General features: G+C 37.6%; 1 protein-coding gene across 5 annotated transcripts in view; it reads left to right on the forward strand.

Annotated features, from left to right (window-relative positions):
• Positions 1-21,159, forward strand: part of SSH2 (slingshot protein phosphatase 2) — a 244,327-nt gene that overhangs the window by 96,654 nt on the left and 126,514 nt on the right. For all 5 annotated transcript variants that reach the window (XM_064582302.1, XM_064582301.1, XM_064582303.1 and 2 more), the window contains one exon: positions 958-1,001. In XM_064582302.1, the coding sequence (XP_064438372.1) occupies positions 958-1,001 (44 nt within the window). The remainder of the gene's footprint in view (positions 1-957; positions 1,002-21,159) is intronic.

The raw sequence follows: 21,159 nt of genomic DNA on the forward strand, positions 1-21,159 counted from the left end.
GAAAATCCTTATTTCACTGAATCTAAATTGCCATGTTATAACACCTTCAATTATTTTATGTGCCACTAAGAAAAAATAAATATTGCTATTAAACTATGATTCAATGCTTTTTTATTGATTGAAAATATTTATCCTAAGCTATGTGTGTGTGTGTGTGTGTGTGTGTGTGTGTTAGAATCAGTGAGAAATATAGTACCATCAGCCTTCTGAATTATTTTTTAAGATTTTATTTATTTATTTATTTATTCCTTGCAAGCAGGGGCAGGGGCAGAGGGAGGAGAGAATCCCAAGCAGACTGCACTGAGCATGCAGCCCAATGCTGGGCTTGATCTCACGACCCCAAAATCATCACCCAAGTGGAAACCAAGAGTCAGATGCTTGACCAACTGAGCCACCCAGGCGCCCCTCAACCTTCTGAATTTATAATTAATAAGTAGGACAATGTACTTAAAGTATTGAGCAAGGAGCCTGGCACATTATAAATAATAACTAGTAGCCTTTATGTTGAGGGTGATACTGTTCGTGATTTGATCATGAGCACTTTGTGAAGTAGCTCATTGTTTAGGTTGTTCTTTGGGGACCAGAATTATTAAGAGAACATCTTAATGAGATTTGTTGGTGGCAATCAGAATGCCCACTCATTTTGAATCTGAAATAGCATAACAGTGGCATAACATCTTTAGTTGGTTTTCAGAGGTAATTCTTTTAACTATTAGCATTTTGTTATCAATGAAATTTGTTGGCTATTGTTGAAGTTTCCTCCAGAAATAAATTCTACTGATACATATCAACCTTCTGTGTTGGTTGAAGTTGCTATTTATGGAGAGAATTTGTTCAAGTGCACAAGATGAGTGAGATATGCCTATATGTAAAGCTTAGTAAAATTGCGTTGTTGATATTATGATATATGACCTCAGGTTTTAAACTATTTTTTTTATCATTTTCCTGTCTATGCAGGAGGCAGACAGTGGGGAGGAGGAATGCCGGTCACAGCCCCGGAGGTATGTTTGTTCGTTATATTCTATAGCATTTCTATCGTTAATGTTTTTTCTCTAATTCTTTCTTAGTCTTGTCAGATTAGTTTATCATGGTTTTCCAAGAAGCTTAGTTGGTCTCTCAAAATGGGATTGCTTTAAGAATCCAGTTACTGACTCAGAGATTTAAAATGGTAGATTGCATTATGTTGTACACGTGAAACTAATACAATGTTGTATGTCAGTTATACATACATACATACATACATACATACATACATACATACATAAAATGGTAGATTGCTTTAAGAAAGTGCAGGTATGCCAATATTGGTCCAATTTTTATTCAAGTCTGAAGAACTATCTTGATTAATAAAAAAGTAAATTTTCATTACCTTTTAGGAAAATATCAACTGAACATTTCAGCCTTCAGTTTTGTACTTAGGTTTGTCATTCATTTTGATGGATATTTAAATTCTTATAGATTGGTCAATATTTCGCTTCTAAATACAAAGGATATACTGAGTAACTTACCCAATCCTTCAAATACAATGAATACTCACAGAGTAGTGGACATATTGTTAAAAGGGTACCAGTGCCTGCTGCCATTAAAAGAAAAATATTACGAGAGATATTTAGGAATTATATAAATATTTTTGTTATCTCCTATAAGTGGTTTTATAAATCAACTTTTCCCCCCAAGAAACAGTTCTGGTAAGTTCAAGATGGTCATTTAAATGCTACCAAATTTGTATCCTTTGAACTCAATCACATGAGCCGTTCTGTATGATACAGAGGAAGTGCACAATAAGCATGCTCAATGTAGAGAACCTGGCCAAAGGGAATGCTTCCTTAATGATGAATTATCAAGTGTTTGTTGCTGTATACCACTCTTGTAAACTGCAAGTTTATATAAAAAGAGTTCCTTTTCATCAGTAACTGAAGCTTATTGACAGTAAATTTCCTGTCTTGGTTAGCATGAAAAATTTGGCTTGCAGCTTAATTTCTCACTATCACTTGGGGAAGATCTGACAGTGAAGTGTCATTCTTTCACATAGGGCTAAGAGATAGAAACCCAGAAAAAATTTTAGCTGACTTATTACCAGAGGCATCATAACCTTATTCCCATTAGAGTGAAAAAAGGATTCCAAAAGATTCTGAAACTAGGCCAAATGTGTAAAGATCATTGGATTAATTTCAAGCTTTACATATTGACTTGGCATCTACTGGGAGATACTTGTTGTTCCAAAAATTACATAATGATGAGGCAGTGCAAGTTTACTCTCATTCACAGTCCTGAATTGTCAAGCCATTAAGAACCTTTATAAAGACCACTGTTTTTAAAGTTGTTGGCAATATATCATTAATATGACTAGCAGAGGGTTTTTGTAGGCTTCTTCTTTTTACAAGAAAAGGATCATTTATACAAAGAAGGAATGAAGAAAAACCTGGTAGCACCCATTTTTTTTTAAAGATTTTTATTTATTTATTTGTCAGAGAGAGAGAGAGAGCACAAGCGGGGGGAGCAGCAGAGGGAGAGGGAGAAGCAGGCTCCTCACTGAGCAAGGAGCCCGATATGGGACTCAGTCCCAGGACCCTGGGATCATGACCTGAGCCGAAGGCAGACGCTTAATGACTGAGCCACCCAGGCGTCCCTGGTAGCACCCATTTTTAAAAATCAAAATTTACTTGCCTGTTGTAATTTCTTACATTCAGTATGTTTCCCAGGCTATTTCTAAATCTAATTGCTTTAGTCTGACTCAAAACAAAGAAACTTCTCTTAAGTGCCAATTGAATGCCCTTTGTAGCTAGATAATGGTATGTAAGAGGTTGATTTTTTGTGTGCTTGACTACTACAGATTATTTTGGCATTCCCTAGCACTTACCAGAGAATAAACCAGCACTGAATTAGCATCATTTCACTGAGCATGCCTGAACTCATCTTTTCAGTTTGTGGGTTCAGTTGTGGTTTATAGTAGAGAATTGAATAGTAAACAGCATATTATTAAACCTAATGCCAATTCCACATAATAAAAAAGATGTTTCATAAATTATCTCTTATTTTAACCAAATGCCATTTATTGGGAAAGTCTTAAGTTAAAAGTAATCATTTAATATAATTAGCTCAAACTATGAAGTCTTTAAAAACCAATGTTCACAGGCAACAACAAAAATAGATAAATTAGTCTACATCAAAATTTTTGCGAATAATATAGCTGATAAGGGGTCAATGTCCAGAATATATAAAGAACTCTTACAACTCAAGCACAATGGAAAAAGAACAATCTGTCTTATTCAGCTCAGGCTCCTATAACAAAATACCATAGACTGAGTGGCTTAAACGATAGGAATTTATTTCTTACAATTCTGGAGGCAGGGAAATCCAAGCTCAACGTGCTGGCAGATTTGGTTCCCGGTGAGAGCTTTCTTCCTGGATTTCAGACAGCTGTGTTCTTACTGTGTCCTCATATGGCTGTGTGAAAGAGGATGCTCTGGTCTCTTCCTCATATGTAGACATGAATCCTGTCATGGGAACCCTGTAACATCATCATGGCATCATCTAACCCTAATTTCCTCCCAAAGGCTCCCATCTGTAAATACCATCACATTAGGGGTTAGGGCTTCAACATATGGATTGGGGAGTGGGACACAAATATTCAGTTCATAACATTCCACCCTACCTCCCCAATTCATATCCTTCTCACATAAAAAATATATTCATTCCATCCCAGTAGTCCCAAAAGTCTTAACTCATTTTAGCATCTACTCCGAAGTGTGAAGTCCAAAGTCTCATCTAAATATCTCATCTAAATCATGGGGCGCCTGGGTAGCTCAGTTGATTAAGCATCTGCCTTCGGCTCTGGTCATGATCTCAGGGTCCTGGGATCGAGCCCCATATTAGACTCCCTGTTCAGCGGGGAGCCTGCTTCTTCCCCTCCCTCTGTCTGCCATTCCCCCTGCTTGTGCTCTCTCTCTGTCAAATAAATAAAATCTTTAAAAAAGTGTATCTCATCTAAATCAGATATGGGTGAGATTAGAGGCAGAATTTCTCTCCAGCTATGAACCTCTGAAACCAGGTAAGTTATGCACTTCAAGACATGGTGGTAAGAGAAGCTTAGGAAAACATTCCCATTCCAAAAAGGAAAGTAGGAGAGAAAGAAGAGGTGACAGGCCCCAAGTTAATCCAAAACTTAGCAAGGCAAATTCCATTAGATCTTAAGCCTCAATAATAATGCTCTTTGGTTTCGATACTCTTCACCGGGGACCCACTGGGGCAGTTGTCCTGCCTTCAAGACTCACTGGAGTTGGTGGTGTCATCTCCACGGCTCAGCAGGGCAGCCCTGCACCCTTGGCTCCCTCGAAGTGCCACCCATCTGGCATTCTGCCAGGGCCCATCTACCTGGCACTCTGCTGGGCAGCAGGACCAATGCAAAGGCAGCCTTGCCCCTCAGCCCTTGCACTCCAGGTCTGTAGTTAGAGTAGCTCCTGATGATCTCTGAATCGCCTTTGGGGTCCTTCTTCCCTTTTCTTGAAGGATAATGTATGTTCACAGCCTTCCTTCATTCTCTCTTGTTTTCTTTGCTTCCTTTAGTCCCAGCTGGTAGTGTTTCTGCTGGTATAAATCCCATCTTTATTCCTAGCTTCTGAGGAGATGGCTGTGGAGAGGTCCATGGTTCACACCCACTTTCATCATCACACCCTTGGGGCTTTCTTCTGAACATGCTCTCTCATTTTTTACAATATAGACAGAATTTTCCACATCTCTAAGTTCTGTTCCATTTTGCTTAACTACTTCTTCAATTCATTTCTCTCTTCTCATATTTTACTATTTACAGTTGGAAGGAAGGAAGCTGTTCCTTCAGTGCTTTGCTTAAAAATCTCCTGAGCTAAATATCTAATTTCCTCACTTACAAGTTATACTTTTCACAAGACACTAGAACATGAACATATAATTCAGCTAAGTTCTTTCCTACTTTATAACAAGTATTGCCTTTTCTCCGTTATCCAATAACATGTTCCTTATTTCCATCTGAGACCTCATCAGAATGGACTTTACTGCCCATATTTCTACCAACATTCTGTTCATGATTATGATGTATTCTTTAAGAAGAGAGAGGGCTTTTTCTCCAGCCCTCCTCTTTTCTTTCTGAGCTCTCACCAGAATTGCCATTAACACTGCCTTCATGACAATCTTACCTTTTTCAAGCATGCACCTCAGAATTCTTCCAGCCTCTAGCCACTTCCAAAATCCAAAGCCATTTCCACATTTTTAGGTATTCAGTATAGCAGCACCTCACTTCTCTGCACCAAAATCTATATTTGAGTTTTCCAGAGAAAATAGGAAATATAGAGATAGATTTAGTGTAAGGAATTGGTTCACACAATTATGGAAGCTGGGAAGTCCCCAAGATCTGCAAGTTGGAGACCCTTGAGAGCTGATGGTCTGACTTCCAGTTTGAGCCTGAGTCTGATGAGGAAAAGACTGATGTCATAACTCAAAGACCTGCAGAGGGAGCAAATTCTTCCTTGCTCAGTCTTTTGTTCTATTCAGACCTTCACTGGAATGGTGAAGCCTACCCACATTGGGAAGGGCCATCTGTTTGACTCAGTCTACTGATTCAAATGTTAATCTCATCCAGAATCACCCTCAGAGACACCCCCAGAATAATGTTTAACCAAATTTCTGGGCCCAGAAGTTTGTGGCCCAGTCAAGTTGATACATAAAATTAACCTTTGAACAACTCAATTAAAAAATGGGTAAAGAGGGCGCCTGGGTGGCTCAGTTGGTTAAGCGACTGCCTTCGGCTCAGGTCATGATCCTGGAGTCCCAGGATCGAGTCCCGCATCCAGCTCCCTGCTCAGCGGGGAGTCTGCTTCTCCCTCTGACCCTCCCCTGTCTCATGCTCTCTCTCTATCTCATTCTCTCTCTCAAATAAATAAATAAAATCTTTAAAAAAAAATGGGTAAAGAACATTTCTCCGAAGAAGATATACAAATGACCAATAAGTACATGAAAGATGTTCAGTATCACTAATCATTAGGGAAATGCAGATCAAAACTACAATGAGATACATCACCACACTCATCAGGATGGCTACTACCCAAAAAACAGAAAATAACAAGTATTGGTGAGGATGTGAAGAAATTGAAACCCTTGTGCACTGTTAGTGAGAATGTAAAAGGGTACAGTATTGTAGGTCCTCAAAAAACTAAAAATATAATTACCGTATGATCTAGCAATTCCACTTCCGGTTATATACTCAATTAAAAGCAGGGTCTTGAGAAACTTGTACACCCATGTTCATAGCAACATTATTCACAATAGCCACTGGCAGATAAATGGATGAACAAAATATGGTATATACATAGAACGGAATATTGCTCAGCCTTAAAAAGGAAGGAAATTCTGACACATTTTACAACATGGATAAACCTTGAGGATATTATGCTAAGTGAAATAAGCCAGTCACCAAATAATACGTATTGTATGCTTCCACTTACATGAGGTACCTACAGTAGTCAGATTCTCAGAGATAGAAAATAGAATGTTGATTGCTAGGGGCTGGGGGAAGAGGAGAATGGAGTTATTGTTTAATGGGTACAGAGTTAAAGTTTTAGAAGAGAAAAAAGTTCTAGAGATGGATGGTGGTGATAGTTGCTCAACAGTGGGAATGTACTTAATGTACACTTACAAATAGTTAAGATGGCAAATTTTATGGTATGTACATTTTACTATAGTTAAAAAACAATGTATTCATGCTACACTGGCCCCTTTTTATGACCAACTCTGGCAATGCTTTGTCTTTCTCAAAAGATAAGCATAAAAAGATAACATGATCACAGAGTTAAAAATCAGGTTGTATATTATTTTTGGTAAAAAAGATAAATGGATGACACTCAATGCCAGTCTTCCTTGTGCATGTTTATGAACTCATTGCTTTGCTGATTGTGTGATGACCCACTTTGCTTATTTGGGAACAACCAGGAAGATGAGTATAAAACTGAACCATACAGCATCCAATATTCAACAATTTGACCTATAAATGGCTCTCTCATATGAGTTAACTAATAAAATTATAAGACAATAAATAAAAATGAACAAAAGAAATACACCACTGAAATCTTTGAAATCACAAGACATCTTTTTTAGGGTGAATAGTTGTGATAGGAAACAAAGTACTTGAGATCTAAATTTAGAAAATAAGTATTTTAATTACAGTAGAGTTCTTCCATTCCTGTGTGTACCAACTCTAGGCTAAGAGTTGTATAAAGAGAAAAGGAATGACCTTTAGGAAATTGTTTGTAAGGTCAGAAATTTATAGTATTGTACAATAATATGGCTTCAAACATCCAGAAATTGTGCTATTTAAAAAAAAATGGAAATGAATATTTAAGCCATTCACGACAGTTTTTATATTTTCCCCAGTCAATTCAAGCAATACATATAATATTTGTTACCAATTTTTGTTTGTTTCAAAAATTTTTTTTGAAAAAAAATTGTGTTCTGTTGACTTTAGAAGTGCAAACACCATGGGTGAATTCTACAGGGTGATTTTAATGGAATGGAATGGTGGTCTGTAGAGAGGGTGACTTTTTAAATTTTATTGTAGTTGGCATACAGTATTATATTACTTTCAGCTGTACAACATAGTGATTCAACATTTGTATGCATTACGAAGTAATCACGATGATAAATCTATGTACTAAATGTCACCATACAAATTGTTGCAGTATTATTATCTCTGTTCCCTCTACTGTCTGTACGTTGTATCCCATGTCTTATTTGTTTTATAACTGGAAGTCTATTTCCCCTGTTTCACCCATCCCCACAGTCCCTCCCCTCTGACAACCAACAGATTGTTCCCTGTATCTATGAGTCTGTTTCTGTTTTGTTGTTTGCTCATTTTGTTTTTTAGATTCCACATATAAGTGAAATCATACAGTATTTCTCTTTCCCTAACTTATTTCACTTAGCATACTGCCTAGGTTCATCCATGTCACAAAAAGCAGGATTTCATTCTTTTTTATAGCTGAGTAATAGTTCACATATTCCATTGTGTGTGTGTGTATACATATATACATACATGCATATATATATATATATATATATATATATATATATATGTACTTACCACATCTTCTTTACCCAGTCATCTATTGATGGACACCTAGTTTCCTTCCATATCTTGGCTATTTTAAATAATGCTGCAGTGAACATAGGGATGTATATTATCTTTTCAAATTTGTGTTTTGTATATATTGGATATTAATCCCTTATTGGTTATGTCTTCTCCCGTTCAGTAAGTTGCCTTTCATTTTGTTGATGTTTTCCTTCCCTGTGTAAAAACTTCAGTTTGATACAGTCCCATTTGTTTATTTTTGCTTTTGTTGCCCTGTCTGAGGAGACAGATCCAAAAAAATATTGCTGACACCAGTGTCCAAGAGCTTACTGCCTATGTTTTCTTCCAGGAGTTTTAAGTTTTCAGGTCTCACATTTAGGTGTTCAATCCATTTTGAGTTTATTTTTGTATATGGCATAAAAATTGGTCCAGTTTCATTCTTTTGTATGTCAGCTGTCCAGTTTTCCCAGTACTATTTATTAAAGAGACTGTCTTTTTTCTATTGCATATTCTTGCCTCCTTTGTAAAAGATTAATTGTATAATTGTGGCTTTATGTCTAGACTCTATTCTGTTCCATTGAACTAAATGTCTGTTTTTATGCCAGTGTCATTACTGTTTTGATACTATAGCTTTGTACAAAGTATAGTTTGAAATCAGGGAGTGTTATACCTCAGCTTTGTTCTTTCTCAAGATTGCTTTGGTTATTCAGAGCCTTTTGTGTTTCCATACAAATTTTAGGGTTACTTGTTCTAGTTCTGTGAAAATTTGCCATTGGTATTTTGATAGAGATTGTGTTGAATCTGTAGATGGCTTTGAGTGGTGTGGATATTTTGACACTCTTAATTCTTCCAGTCCATGAGCATAGTTTATCTTTCCACTTATTTGTGTCAACTTTAATTTCTTTCATCAGTGTCTTATATTTTTCAGAGTATAGGTCTTTCACCTCCTTGGTTAAATTTATCCCTAGGTATTTTATTCTTATTACAATTGTAAATGGGATTGTTTTCTTAATTTCACATCTTTGATAGTTCATTATTAGTGTGTAGAAATGGAACAGATTTATGTGTACTGAGTTCATATCTGGCAACTTTACTGAATTAATTTATTCTCATAATTTTTTGGTGGAGTCTTTAGGGTTTTCTATATATAGTACCATTTAAACTGCAAATAGTGACAGTTTTACCTCTTCCTTTCCAATTTGGATGTCTTTTATTTCTTTTTCTTGTCTGAACAATGTGTCTAATACTGTGTTGAATAATAGTGGGTAAGAGCGAGCATTCTTGTCTTATTCCTGATCTTAGAGGAAAACTTTCAGCTTTTCACCATTGGATATGATGGTAGCTGTGGGTTTATCATATGTGGCCTTTATTGTGTTGAAGTATGTTCCCTCTATACCCACTTTGTTAAGAGTTTTTATCATAAATGGGTATTGAAATTTATCAAATGCTTTTTCGGCATTTATTGACATGATTATCTGATTTATATCCTTCTTTTTGTTAATGTGGTATATCATATTGATTGATTTGTGGATATTGAACCATCCTTGCATCCTCAGAATAAATCCCACTTGAGTATGGTGTATGATTTTTTTAAAGTATTGTTGAATTCAATTTGCTAATATTTTGTTGAGGATTTTTGCATCTATATTCATCAGGGATATTGGCTTATAATTATCTTTTTTTGTGGTGTCTTTGGGTTTTGGTATTAGGGTAATGCTGGTCTTACAGAATGATTTTGGAAGCATTCCTTCCTCTTTATACTTTTTTGGAATAGTTTGAGAAGGATAGGTATTAACTCTTCCATAAATGGTAGAATTCACCTGTGAAGTTGTCTGGTCCTGGACTTTTGTTTATTGGGAATTCTTTGATTACAGGTTCAATTTCATTACTAGTAATCAGTCTATTCAGATTTTCTATTCTTCTTGATTCAGTCTTGAAAGATTGTATGTTTCTAGGAATTTATTTTTCTAGGTGTCCCATTTGTTGTCATATAATTATTTGTACTAGTGTCTTATGATTCTTTGTATTTCTGTGGTATCCGTTGTAACTTCTCTTTCATTTCTATTTATTTGGGTCCTCTCTTTTTCTTGATGAGTCTGACTAAAAGCTCATAAATTTTGTTTCTTTTTTCAAATAACTGCCTCCTACTTATATTGTTTTCTATTTTTTACTTTAGTCTCTATGTCATTTATTTTCACTCTGATCTTTATTATTTCCTTCCTTGAACTAACTTTGGGCTTTGTTCTTTCTCTAGTCCTTTAGGTGTGATGTTACATTATTGTCTTGAGATTTTTCTTGTTTCTTGAGGTGGACATATGTCGCTATCAACTTCCCTTTGAGAACTAGCTTTGCTTTGTTCCATAGATTTTGGACTGTTGTGTTTTTATTTTCATTTGTCTCTAAGTATTTTTTTATTTCCTCTTGATTTCTTCATTGACCCAATTTTCTTCTTATAATTGATTTCTAGTTTCATAATGTTGTGGTTGGAAAAGATGCGTTATATGATTTCAGTCTTCTTAAATTCACTGAGACTTGGGGCGCCTGGGTGGCTCAGTCAGTTAAGCGTCTGCCTTCAGCTCAGGTCGTGATCCCAGGGTTCTGGGATCAAGCCCCACATCGGGCTCCCTGTTCAGCAGGGAGTCTGCTTCTCCCTCTCCTTCTGCCTCTCTCCCCAGCTTGTACTCTCTCTCTCAAATAAATAAATAAAATCTTAAAAAAAATTTTCACTGAGACTTGTTTTGTGACCCAATGTGATTTATTCTGGAGAATATTCCATGTGTTCTTGAAAAAAAAAATTATTCTGCTGTTTTAGATGGAATGTTCTGCAGATATTTATGAAGTTCATCTGGTCTAATGTGTGATTTAAGGCCAATGTTTTCTTGCTGATTTTCTGTCTGGATGATCTATCCATTGATGAAAATGGGGTATTAAAGTCCCCTACTATTATCTTATCACTGTCAGTTTCTTCTTCTATGTCTGTTAATATTTGCTTTATTTATTTAGGTGTTCCTATGTTGGGTGTTCTTTTCCCTTGGGATTTGGTGACTTTCCTTAGTGTTATGTTTTCCTTTCTCTTTATTTTTTATGTATCTATTATAAGTATTTGGTTTGTGGTTACCATAAGGTTCATATATAACATCCTACATTTATAGCAGCCTATTTTAAGTCAATGATTGCTTCAGTTCAAACACATTCTAAAAGCACCACATTGTTACTTCCCCCCTCCCCATGTTTTATGTTTTTGATGTCATATTTTACATCTTATTATTTTGTGTATTCTTTGACTAATTATTGTAGATCTGGATGATTTTACTAATTTTGTATTTTAACCTTCATACTAGTTATGTAGGTGGTTGACCCACCACCTTTCCTATATGTTTACTTTTACCAATGAGATTTTTTTCTTTCATAATTTTCTTAGTTCTAGTTATGTACTTTTCTTTTCCATTTAAGGAGGGCACATGTTATGATATGCACTGGGTGTTATACGTAACAGTGAATCATTGAACACTACATCAAAAACTAATGGCTATACAGTAGCTAACTGAACATAATAAAATAAAATAAAAATAAAGAAAGAAAGAAGTCCCTTTAATATTTATTATAGGGCCAGTTTGGTGTTGATGAACTCCTTTGTCTTCTGCTTTTCTGGGAAATCCCTTGCCTCTCCTTTAATTCTGAGTGATAATCTTGTTGGGTGGAGTATTCTTGGTTGGAAGTTTTTTCCTTTTAGCATTTTGAATATATTCTACTCCCTTCTGGCCTGTAAAGTTTCTGCTGACAAATCAACTGATAGTCTTATGGGAGTTCCTTTGTACATAAGTAGTTGTTTTTTCTCTTGCTGCTTTTAAGATTCTCTCTTTAACTGATGACACTTTGATGATTATGTGTGTTGGTGTGGGTCTCTTTGGGTTCATCTTACTGGGGACTCTTTTTGCTTCCTGGACTTGGATGTCTGTTTCCTTCACCAGTTTAGGGAAGTTTTTGGCAATTTTTTCTTCAAATAGTTTTTCTGTCCCTTTCTTTCCCTCTTTTCTCCTTTTGGGAGCCCTATAATGCAAATGTTTGTATGCTTGATGTTGTCCCAGAGGTCCCTTAAACTAGCCTCATTTTTAAAAATTCTTATTTCTTTTTGCTCTTCTGATTGGATGATTTCCATTACCCTGTCTTCCAGATCGCTGATCCATTCTTCTACATTCTGATCTGCTGTTGATTCCTTCTAGTGTATTTTTCATTTTAGTTTTTGTATTATTCAGCTCTGATTGGTTCTTTTTATATTTTCTGTTTCTTTGTTGAAATTCTTCCTGTGTTCATTCATTCTTCTCCTCAGTTCTGTGAGATTTTTTTTAACCATTACTTTGAATTTTATCTGGTAGATTGTTTATTTCCATTTCATTTCTTTTTCTGAGATTTTATCATATTCTTTCTTTTGGGACATATTCCTGTCTTTTTATTTTACCTAACTCTCTATTTGTTTTTATGTATTAGATCGGTTACACGTACCAGCCTTGAAAGACTGGCTTTATGTAGAAGTCACCCTGTGGGGCCCAGTAGCACAAACACCTTTGATCGCCTGAGCCAGGTCCCTCAGGGTGTTTCTTGTGTGGGCTGTATACACCTTCCTACTGTAGCCTGGTCGTAATTAGTACAATCTCATTGGTGTGTGGGGTGGCCACAATAGCCGTAAGCATGCTGGTGGGCTGGGAAGCCCTCTGGCACAGCTGACTGCTGTGTCTGGCTGTGACTGTTGCCAGCATTCTAGGTGCAGGGCTGGCCCATCAAGGCAGGAGCACTTAGGAATGGCTCTGGTGCTGACTGAGTGTGCCTGTGCCTGTGGGATGTGGTGTATCAGGGATCCACTTGGGAGGGGCTGGGTGGGTAGGTTGGATGGGGCTAGCGGTGCTAGCACAGTAGATGGAGAGTGTCAGAAGTGGCACCTGCTACGGCCAGGAAAACCAGGTAGAAGGGAAGTAAAAAAATAAAAAGTGCCCACCAGTGAGTGTTTCTGTCTCCAGGGAACATTACAACAGATCACTGCCCCTCCAGGAGATCCACTGACTAGTGGATCTCCTTCATGTATGGGAGGAGGTGAGCTCAGTATCTTCTTACTTTACCATCTTGATCCCACCTCCAGAAGGTGACTTCTAAGATTACATAGCTGTTTGTGGAGAGCGAATTATATCCAAAATATGACCAGCAGGAGTCTGTTGCCCTCTGGAGGAATCTAAAATAATGGGGGCTGGAAGTACTGACCCTTTTCTTTTTAAATTAATCAATGTGAAGTTATTTTTCTTTTTTCTTTTTTTTTTAAGCAAGCTCTATGCCCAACGTGGTGCTTGAACTCACGACCCTGAGATCAAGAGTTGCATGCTCCACCGACTGAGCCAGCCAAGTGCCCCTGTGAAGTTATTTTTCATGTTCAGCCCAAAGCCTTTCATGTTTTAAGCCTGGTTTCTTCCTTCTTAGTCATTGATAGACATAAAGAATTACTCACCATCTACTGAGAAAGTTCTTCACCTTTAAAAACATGTTATTTCCCCCAAGGTACTTCAAACCTAGCAATGAAAACAAAGTTTGCAGCAGATGGGATAGAGAGCATTGTGGGCCAAAGGAGTCTTGGGAAATGTCTTGGAAGAGCTGGATCTTGAATGAATGGGATTTAGATAGAACAGAAGGAGAGCATTCCAAATACAGGAGGATAGAGAGAGTGGAAAGATATCCTTATAAGTCTGGAAGTAGGTGCTAATGTGTTTCTAGAAGATAATTGTCTGTATCTTAAAAGCAGAGTTTTTATTTGATAGATCTTTGTCTAGAAGAATGACATGATTGCCAGAAGAGTATGGCGGTGTTAAGCAGTATGAGAGGAGGCAAGAAAACTATCCAGAAAGCTGTTGCAGGCAAATGGCTAGAGGTGGGCAATCTCCTCCCCATCTGACAGCAGCATGAAGACAGGGGTGATACCTTTTATCTCAGTATCCACAGCAACTAGCATGTAGTTGGCACTCAGTAAATGCTTAAGTGAATGTTGAGTGGATAAATGAAAATAAGAGAGTGTTGATATCTCTACTAAAAATGATGTAGTTAAAAAAAAAAAACTTATGTGAGGAGTTCACCTTTGAACATGTAAAATAACGGTGCAATAGTCAAATGGAGACCTCTTGAAGACAATTGGAAGAAAACAGAATCAGGACGTGTCTTTGTGTAAGATATAGTTTCACAATGGCACTGTGTTACTAGTTCATTCAATCGGTGGCCAAATCTCTTCTCCAAATCTTAGTCTTTGGTACCTCCTCAGGTTTTTTTAATCTTCTATTTGCTCTGTTATTTGTACTTTTGGGATATGTCTTCATTTAATTTCAGTTTATTTGGTGAAATAATTTTAGTATGGGGGTGCCTGGGTGGCTCAGTCGGTTAAGCGGCTGCCTTCGGCTCAGGTCATGATCCCAGGAGCCTGGGATCAAGCACCATGTCGGGCTCCCTGCTTGGTGGGAAGCCTGCTTCTCCCTCTCCCACCCCCCCTGCTTGTGTTCCCTCTCTCACTGTCTCTCTCTCTGTCAAATAAATAAATAAAATCTTTAATAAAAAAAATAATTTTAGTATGCATTTAAATATCATAATAATAAATGTACTACATTGCCCATGAGAAAAGGACAGATATACTCCCACCTCAGTATATGTTCTAGTTAAAGAATATATTATCCTAGAGAATAAACGTATTGTACTTAAATTAAAAAAAAGAAACAAGATAGGAAAGAAGAAAAGTCCATTGTAAATCTGAGCTGCCTCATTTTTATCATTTTTAAAATTTAAAACAAAAAAAAAAAGAAATAATCTCATATTTACAGAAAGTTGCAAATACAATACAAGAAATTTTTTTCTTGAGCCGTTTGATACTAAAATGCTCTATCACCTTGCTTTTCTGTTTTAAGAAAGTATAACTGAATATTTATTGAACTTATGACAGTATGTATGTGTGTGATTTGTTTGCTTACAAATGTAGAACTTTCCATATATTAAAAATTGGTTCTAACTGATCACATTGAAGCCATACATCTTTTGCTATTGACCCTACTGAAATTTGAATCTCTACCTCCCACCATGCAGATTATTCTTATAATCCAGAGAACTATCAACTGTTTATAAACATTTGGGTATGGCCAACATAGGGTGTAGTGAGCTGTCCTCTCATTCTGTTGAGTTCTGCCACTGTATGGGGTTGCCCCATTAAATTGTTAAGTGCATACTTTTTTTTTAAAGAATATTTTTATTTTAATTGTGGAAAAATATACTTAACATAAAATTTGCCCTGTTAACCATTTTTAAGCGTACTGTTCTCTGGCATTAAGTACATTCACATTGGCTCTTTTCCTAGTTTCTTTTGCTGTGCAAAAGCTTTTTATCTTCATGAAGTCCCAATAGTTCATTTTTGCCCTTGCTTCCCTTGCCTTTGGTGATGTTTGTAGGAAGAAGCTGCTGCGGCTGAGGACGAAGAGGTTGCTGCCTGTGTTCTCCTTTAGGATTTTGATGGACTCCTGTCTCACATTGAGGTCTTTCGACCATTTGGAGTCTATTTTTGTGTGTGGTGTAAGGAAATGGTCCAGTTTCATTCTTCTGCATGTGACTGTCCAATTTTCCCAACATCATTTGTTGAAGAGACTGTCTTTTTTCCATTGGACATTCTTTCCTGCTTTGTCGAAGATGAGTTGACCATAGAGTTGAGGGTCCATTTCTGGGCTCTCCATTCTGTTCCATTGATCTATGTGTCTGTTTTTGTGCCAGTACCATACTGTCTTGATGATAACAGCTTTGTAATAGAGCTTGAAGTCCGGAATTGTGATGCCACCAGCTTTGCTTTTCTTTTTCAACATTCCTCTGGCTATTTGGGGTCTTTTCTGGTTCCATATGAATTTTAGGATTATTTGTTCCATTTCTTTGAAAAATCTTGATGGCATTTTGATAGGGATTGCGTTAAATGTGTAGATTGCTCTAGGTAGCATTGACATCTTCACAATATTTGTTCTTCCAGTCCATGAGCATGGAGCGTTTTTCCATTTCTTTGTGTCTTCCTCAATTTCTTTCATGAGTATTTTATAGTTTTCTGAGTACAGATTCTTTACCTCTTTGGTTAGATTTATTCCTAAGTATCTTATGGTTTTGGGTGCAATCATAAATGGGATCGACTCCTTAATTTCTCTTTCTTCTGTCTTGTTGTTGGTGTATAGGAATGCCACTGATTTCTGTGCATTGATTTTATATCCTGCCACTTTACTGAATTCCTGTATGAGTTCTAGCACTTTTGGGGTGGAGTCTTTTGGGTTTTCCACATAAAGTATCATATCATCTGCAAAGAGTAAGAGTTTGACTTCTTCTTTGCTGATTTGGATGCCTTTTATTTCTTTTTGTTGTCTGATTGCTGTGGCTAGAACTTCTAGCACTATGTTGAATAGCAGTGGTGATAGTGGACATCCCTGCTGTGTTCCTGACCTTAGGGGGAAAGCTTTCAGTTTTTCCCCATTGAGAATGATATTCGCTGTGGGTTTTTCATAGATGGCTTTTATGATACTCTCTATGCCTATACTCTGAAGAGTTTTGATCAAGAAAGGATGCTGTACTTTGTCAAATGGTTTTTCTGCATCTATTGAGAGGATCATATGGTTCTTGTTTTTTCTTTTATTAATGTATTGTATCACATTGATTGATTTGCGGATGTTAAACCAACCTTGCGACCCCCGGATGAATCCCACTTGGTTGTGGCGAATAATCCTTTTAATGTACTGTTGGATCCTATTGGCTAGTATTTTGGTGAGAATTTTTGCATCCATGTTCATCAGGGATATTGGTCTGTAATTCTCCTTTTTGATGGGGTCTTTGTCTGGTTTGGGGATCAAGGTAATGGTGGCCTCATAAAACGAATTTGGAAGTGTTCCTTCCATTTCTATTTTTTGGAACAGTTTCAGAAGAATAGGTATTAACTCTTCTTGAAATGTTTGGTAGAATTCCCCTGGGAAGCCATCTGGCCCTGGGCTTTTGTTTGTTGGGAGATTTTTGATGACTGCTTCAATTTCCTTAGTGTTATAGGTCTGTTCAGGTTTTCTGTTTCTTCCTGGTTCAGTTTTGGTAGTTGATACATCTCTAGGAATGCATCCATTTCTTCCAGATTATCTAATTTGTTGGCATATAGTTGCTCATAATATGTTCTTATAATTGTTTGTATTTCTTTGGTGTTTGTTGTGATCTCTCTTCTTTCATTCATGATTTTATTTATTTGGGCCATTTCTCTTTTCTTTTTGATCAGTCTGCCCAGGGGTTTATCAATCTTGTTAATTCTTTCAAAGAACCAGCTCCTAGTTTCATTGATCTGTTCTACTGTTCTTTTGGTTTCTATTTCATTGATTTCTGCTCTGATCTTTATTGTGTCTCTTCTTCTGCTGGGTTTAGGCTTTATTTGCTGTTCTTTCTCCAGCTCCTTTAGGTTTAGGGTTAGGTTGTATATTTGAGACCTTTCCTATTTCTTGAGAAAGGCTTGTACTTCTATATACTTTCCTTTTAGGACTGCCTTTGCAGCATCCCAAAGATTTTGAAGCGTTGTGTTTTCATTTTCATTTGTTTCCATGAATTTTTTAAATTCTTTAATTTCCTGGTTGACCCATTCATTCTTTAGTAGGTTGCTCTTTAGCCTCCATGTATTTGAGTTCTTTCCAACTTTCCTCTTGTGATTAAGTTCTAGTTTCAAAGCACTGTGGTCTAAAAATATGCAGGGAATGATCCCAATCTTTTGGTACCGGTTGAGACCTGATTTATGACCTAGGATGTGATCTATTCTGGAGAATGTTCCATGGGCACTAGAGAAGAATGTGTATTCTGTTGCTTTGGGATGGAATGTTCTGAATATATCTGTGAAGTCCATCTGGTCCAGTGTGTCATTTAAAGTCTTTATTTCCTTGTTGATCTTTTGCTTAGATGATCTGTCCATTTCAGTGAGGGGGTGTTAAAGTCCCCTACTATTATTGTTGTCAATGTGTTTCTTTGCTTTTGTTATTAATTGGCTTATATAATTGGCTGCTCCCATGTTAGGGGCATAGATATTTAACAATTGTTAGATCTTCTTATTGGATAGACCCTTTAAGTAGGATATAGTGTCCTTCCTCATCTCTTATTATAGTCTTTGGTTTAAAATCTAATTTGTCTGATATAAGGATTGCCACCCCAGCTTTCTTTTGGTGTCCATTAGCATGGTAAATGGTTTTCCATCCCCTCACTTTCAATCTGGGGGTGTCTTTGGGTCTAAAATGAGTCTCTTGCAGACAGCATATCGATGGGTCTGGTTTTTTTTATTCAATCTGACACCCTGTGTCTTTTGATTGGGGCATTTAGCCCATTTACATTCAGGGTAACTATTGAAAGATATGAATTTAGTGCCATTGTATTGCCTGTAAGGTGACTATTACTGTATATTGTCTCTGTTCCTTTCTGGTCTATGTTGCTTTTAGGCTCTCTCTTTGCTTAGAGGACCCCTTTCAATATTTCTTGTAGGGCTGGTTTCGTGTTTGCATATTCCTTTAGTTTTTGTTTGTCCTGGAAGCTTTTTATCTCTCCTTCTATTTTCAGTGACAGCCTAGCTGGATATAGTATTCTTGGCTGCATATTTTTCTCATTTAGTGCTCTGAATATATCATGCCAGTTCTTTCTGGCCTGCCAGGTCTCTGTGGATAGGTCTGTTGCCAATCTAATGTTTCTACCATTGTAGGTTACAGATCTCTTCTCCCGAGCTGCTTTCAGGATTTTCTCTTTGTCTGTGAGACTCGTAAGTTTTACTATTAGATGTTGGGGTGTTGACCTATTTTTATTGATTTTGAGGGGGGTTCTCTGTGCCTCCTGGATTTTGATGCCTGTTTCCTTCCCCAAATTAGGGAAGTTCTCTGCTATAATTTGCTCCAATATACCTTCTGCCCCTCTCTCTCTTTCTTCTTCTTCTGGGATCCCAATTCTTCTAATATTGTTTCATCTTATGGTATCACTTATCTCTTGAATTCTGCCCTTGTGATCCAGTAGTTGTTTATCTCTCTTTTTCTCAGCTTCTTTATTTTCCATCATTTAGTTTTCTATATCACTAATTTGCTCTTCTGCTTCATTTATCCTAGCAATTAGAGCCTCCATTTTTTATTGCACCTCATTAATAGCCGTTTTGATTTTGACTTGGTTAGATTTTAGTTCTTTTATTTCTCCAGAAAGGGTTTCTCTAATATCTTCCATGCTTTTTTCAAGCCCAGCTAGTATCTTTAAAATCATCATTCTGAACTCTAGTTCCAACATCTTACTAATGTCCAGATTGATTATTAGGTCCTTGGCAGTCGGTACAGCCTCGTGTTCTTTTTTTTTGAGGTGATTTTTTTCCGTTTTGTCATTTTGTCCAGAGGAGAATCGATGAATGAGAGAACAAAATGCTAACACGGTAACAACGACCCCAGAAAAATATACACTAAAGAAATCAGAAGAGACCTGAAACCAGTGGAAAAGAAAGGGAAAGGAAGAAAAAAGAAAAAGATAAAAAAAAAAAAACCAGAATATGATCAAATATGATCAGGCTGGTGGATAGATCGGTGCCACACACTAGATTTTGGGTGTATTTTGGTCTGTTAGAAGAAAGTGCCTCCCAAAATTTTAAAGAAAGAAAAACATATATATACAAAAATAAGGGTAAATATGATGAAGGGATGGAATATGACTGTAAAGATGAAAATTATAAGATTTTATAAAAGGAATTGATAAGGAGTTGGTTAAAGAAAGAAAGAAGAGGATTTAAAAAAAAAAGGGAGAGAATGTAATCGGGCAGGAGACTAGAACAAAGCCATACACTAGAGATTTAGGGTATATTTTGGTCTGTTAGAAGAAACGGTATCCCAAAATTTTAAAGAAAGAACAACTTATATATATATACCAAAAATAAGGTTAACTACTATGAAGGGATAGAATATGACTCTAAAAATGAAAAATAAAAAATATTTTTTAAAAAAGGGATTGATAAGATGTTTGTTGAAAAAGGGAAAAAAAAAAAGAAGAAAAAAGAAAATTAAAAAAATTAACCTTGAAAGACTAAAGAACCATGGGGAAAAAGCCATGAATTCTATGTGCAGTATTCCCCTAACACTGGAGTTCTGCCATTCTCACTGATCGGTAAACTTGGTCTTGGCTGGCTGTTCTTGCTGATCTTCTGGGGGAGGGGCCTGCTGCCGTGGTTCCCAAATGTCTTTGCCGGAGGCAGAATTGCCCCGCCCTTGCCCGTCCGGGCTAAGTAATCTGCTCGGGTTTGCTCTCAGGAGCTTTTGTTCCCTGCAAGCTTTCCGTACAGTTTGGAGGAGGAGAGTGAAAATGGCGGCCTCCCAATCTCCGCCCTGGAGGAGCCAAGAACTCGGGGCCCCGCTCCTCAGTGAGCCCCCAGAGAAAAGCAGTCAGTCACTCCCGTCTCCCCGGTCTCCGTCCGCACTCCACGCTCACCCGGCCTGTGACTGCATGTTTCTATCTCTGGCACCCGACCCCTTGTGGAGTCTCCAAACCCAGCAGATCCCTGCGGTGCGCTTCCGCGCCGCTCCTCCAAGGGGAGGAAAGAGAGTCTCCCCGGATCTGCCGCTTGTTGGGTCCCTGCTGGAGGAACAGTAGCCCGACTGTGCCGCGGATCACGGTTTATGGCAACCCTGAGCTGAGAGCCCACTCCTCGGCTCTGTCTCTGCAGCCAGCTTCCCTGCTCTGATACCTGGGAGCTCTGCCGCACTCAGGCACCCCCCGGTCTTCCTGTGACCCAGAGGGTCCTGAGACCACACTGTCCCAGCGAGGGTCCCCCCTCCCGCTTAGCCACTGGAGCGACATCCCTCAGCAGAGCCGACTTCTAAAATTTCCGATTTTGTGCTCTGCTGCTCTATCACTTGCCAGTAGCAGCCAGCGAAGGCCTCCTCCCCCGCCATCTATCTTCCCGAATATCGCCTAGGATTCACTTCTCCGCACGTCCTACCTTCCAGAAAGTGGTCGCTTTTCTGTTCAGAGAGTTGCTGCTATTCTTTTCTTAGATC

Source organism: Mirounga angustirostris, unplaced genomic scaffold (genome assembly GCF_029215605.1).
Source record: "Mirounga angustirostris isolate CCGP_5_RB_7025 unplaced genomic scaffold, mMirAng1.0.hap1 SCAF_17, whole genome shotgun sequence".
In the NCBI taxonomy this organism is placed as follows: domain Eukaryota; kingdom Metazoa; phylum Chordata; class Mammalia; order Carnivora; family Phocidae; genus Mirounga; species Mirounga angustirostris.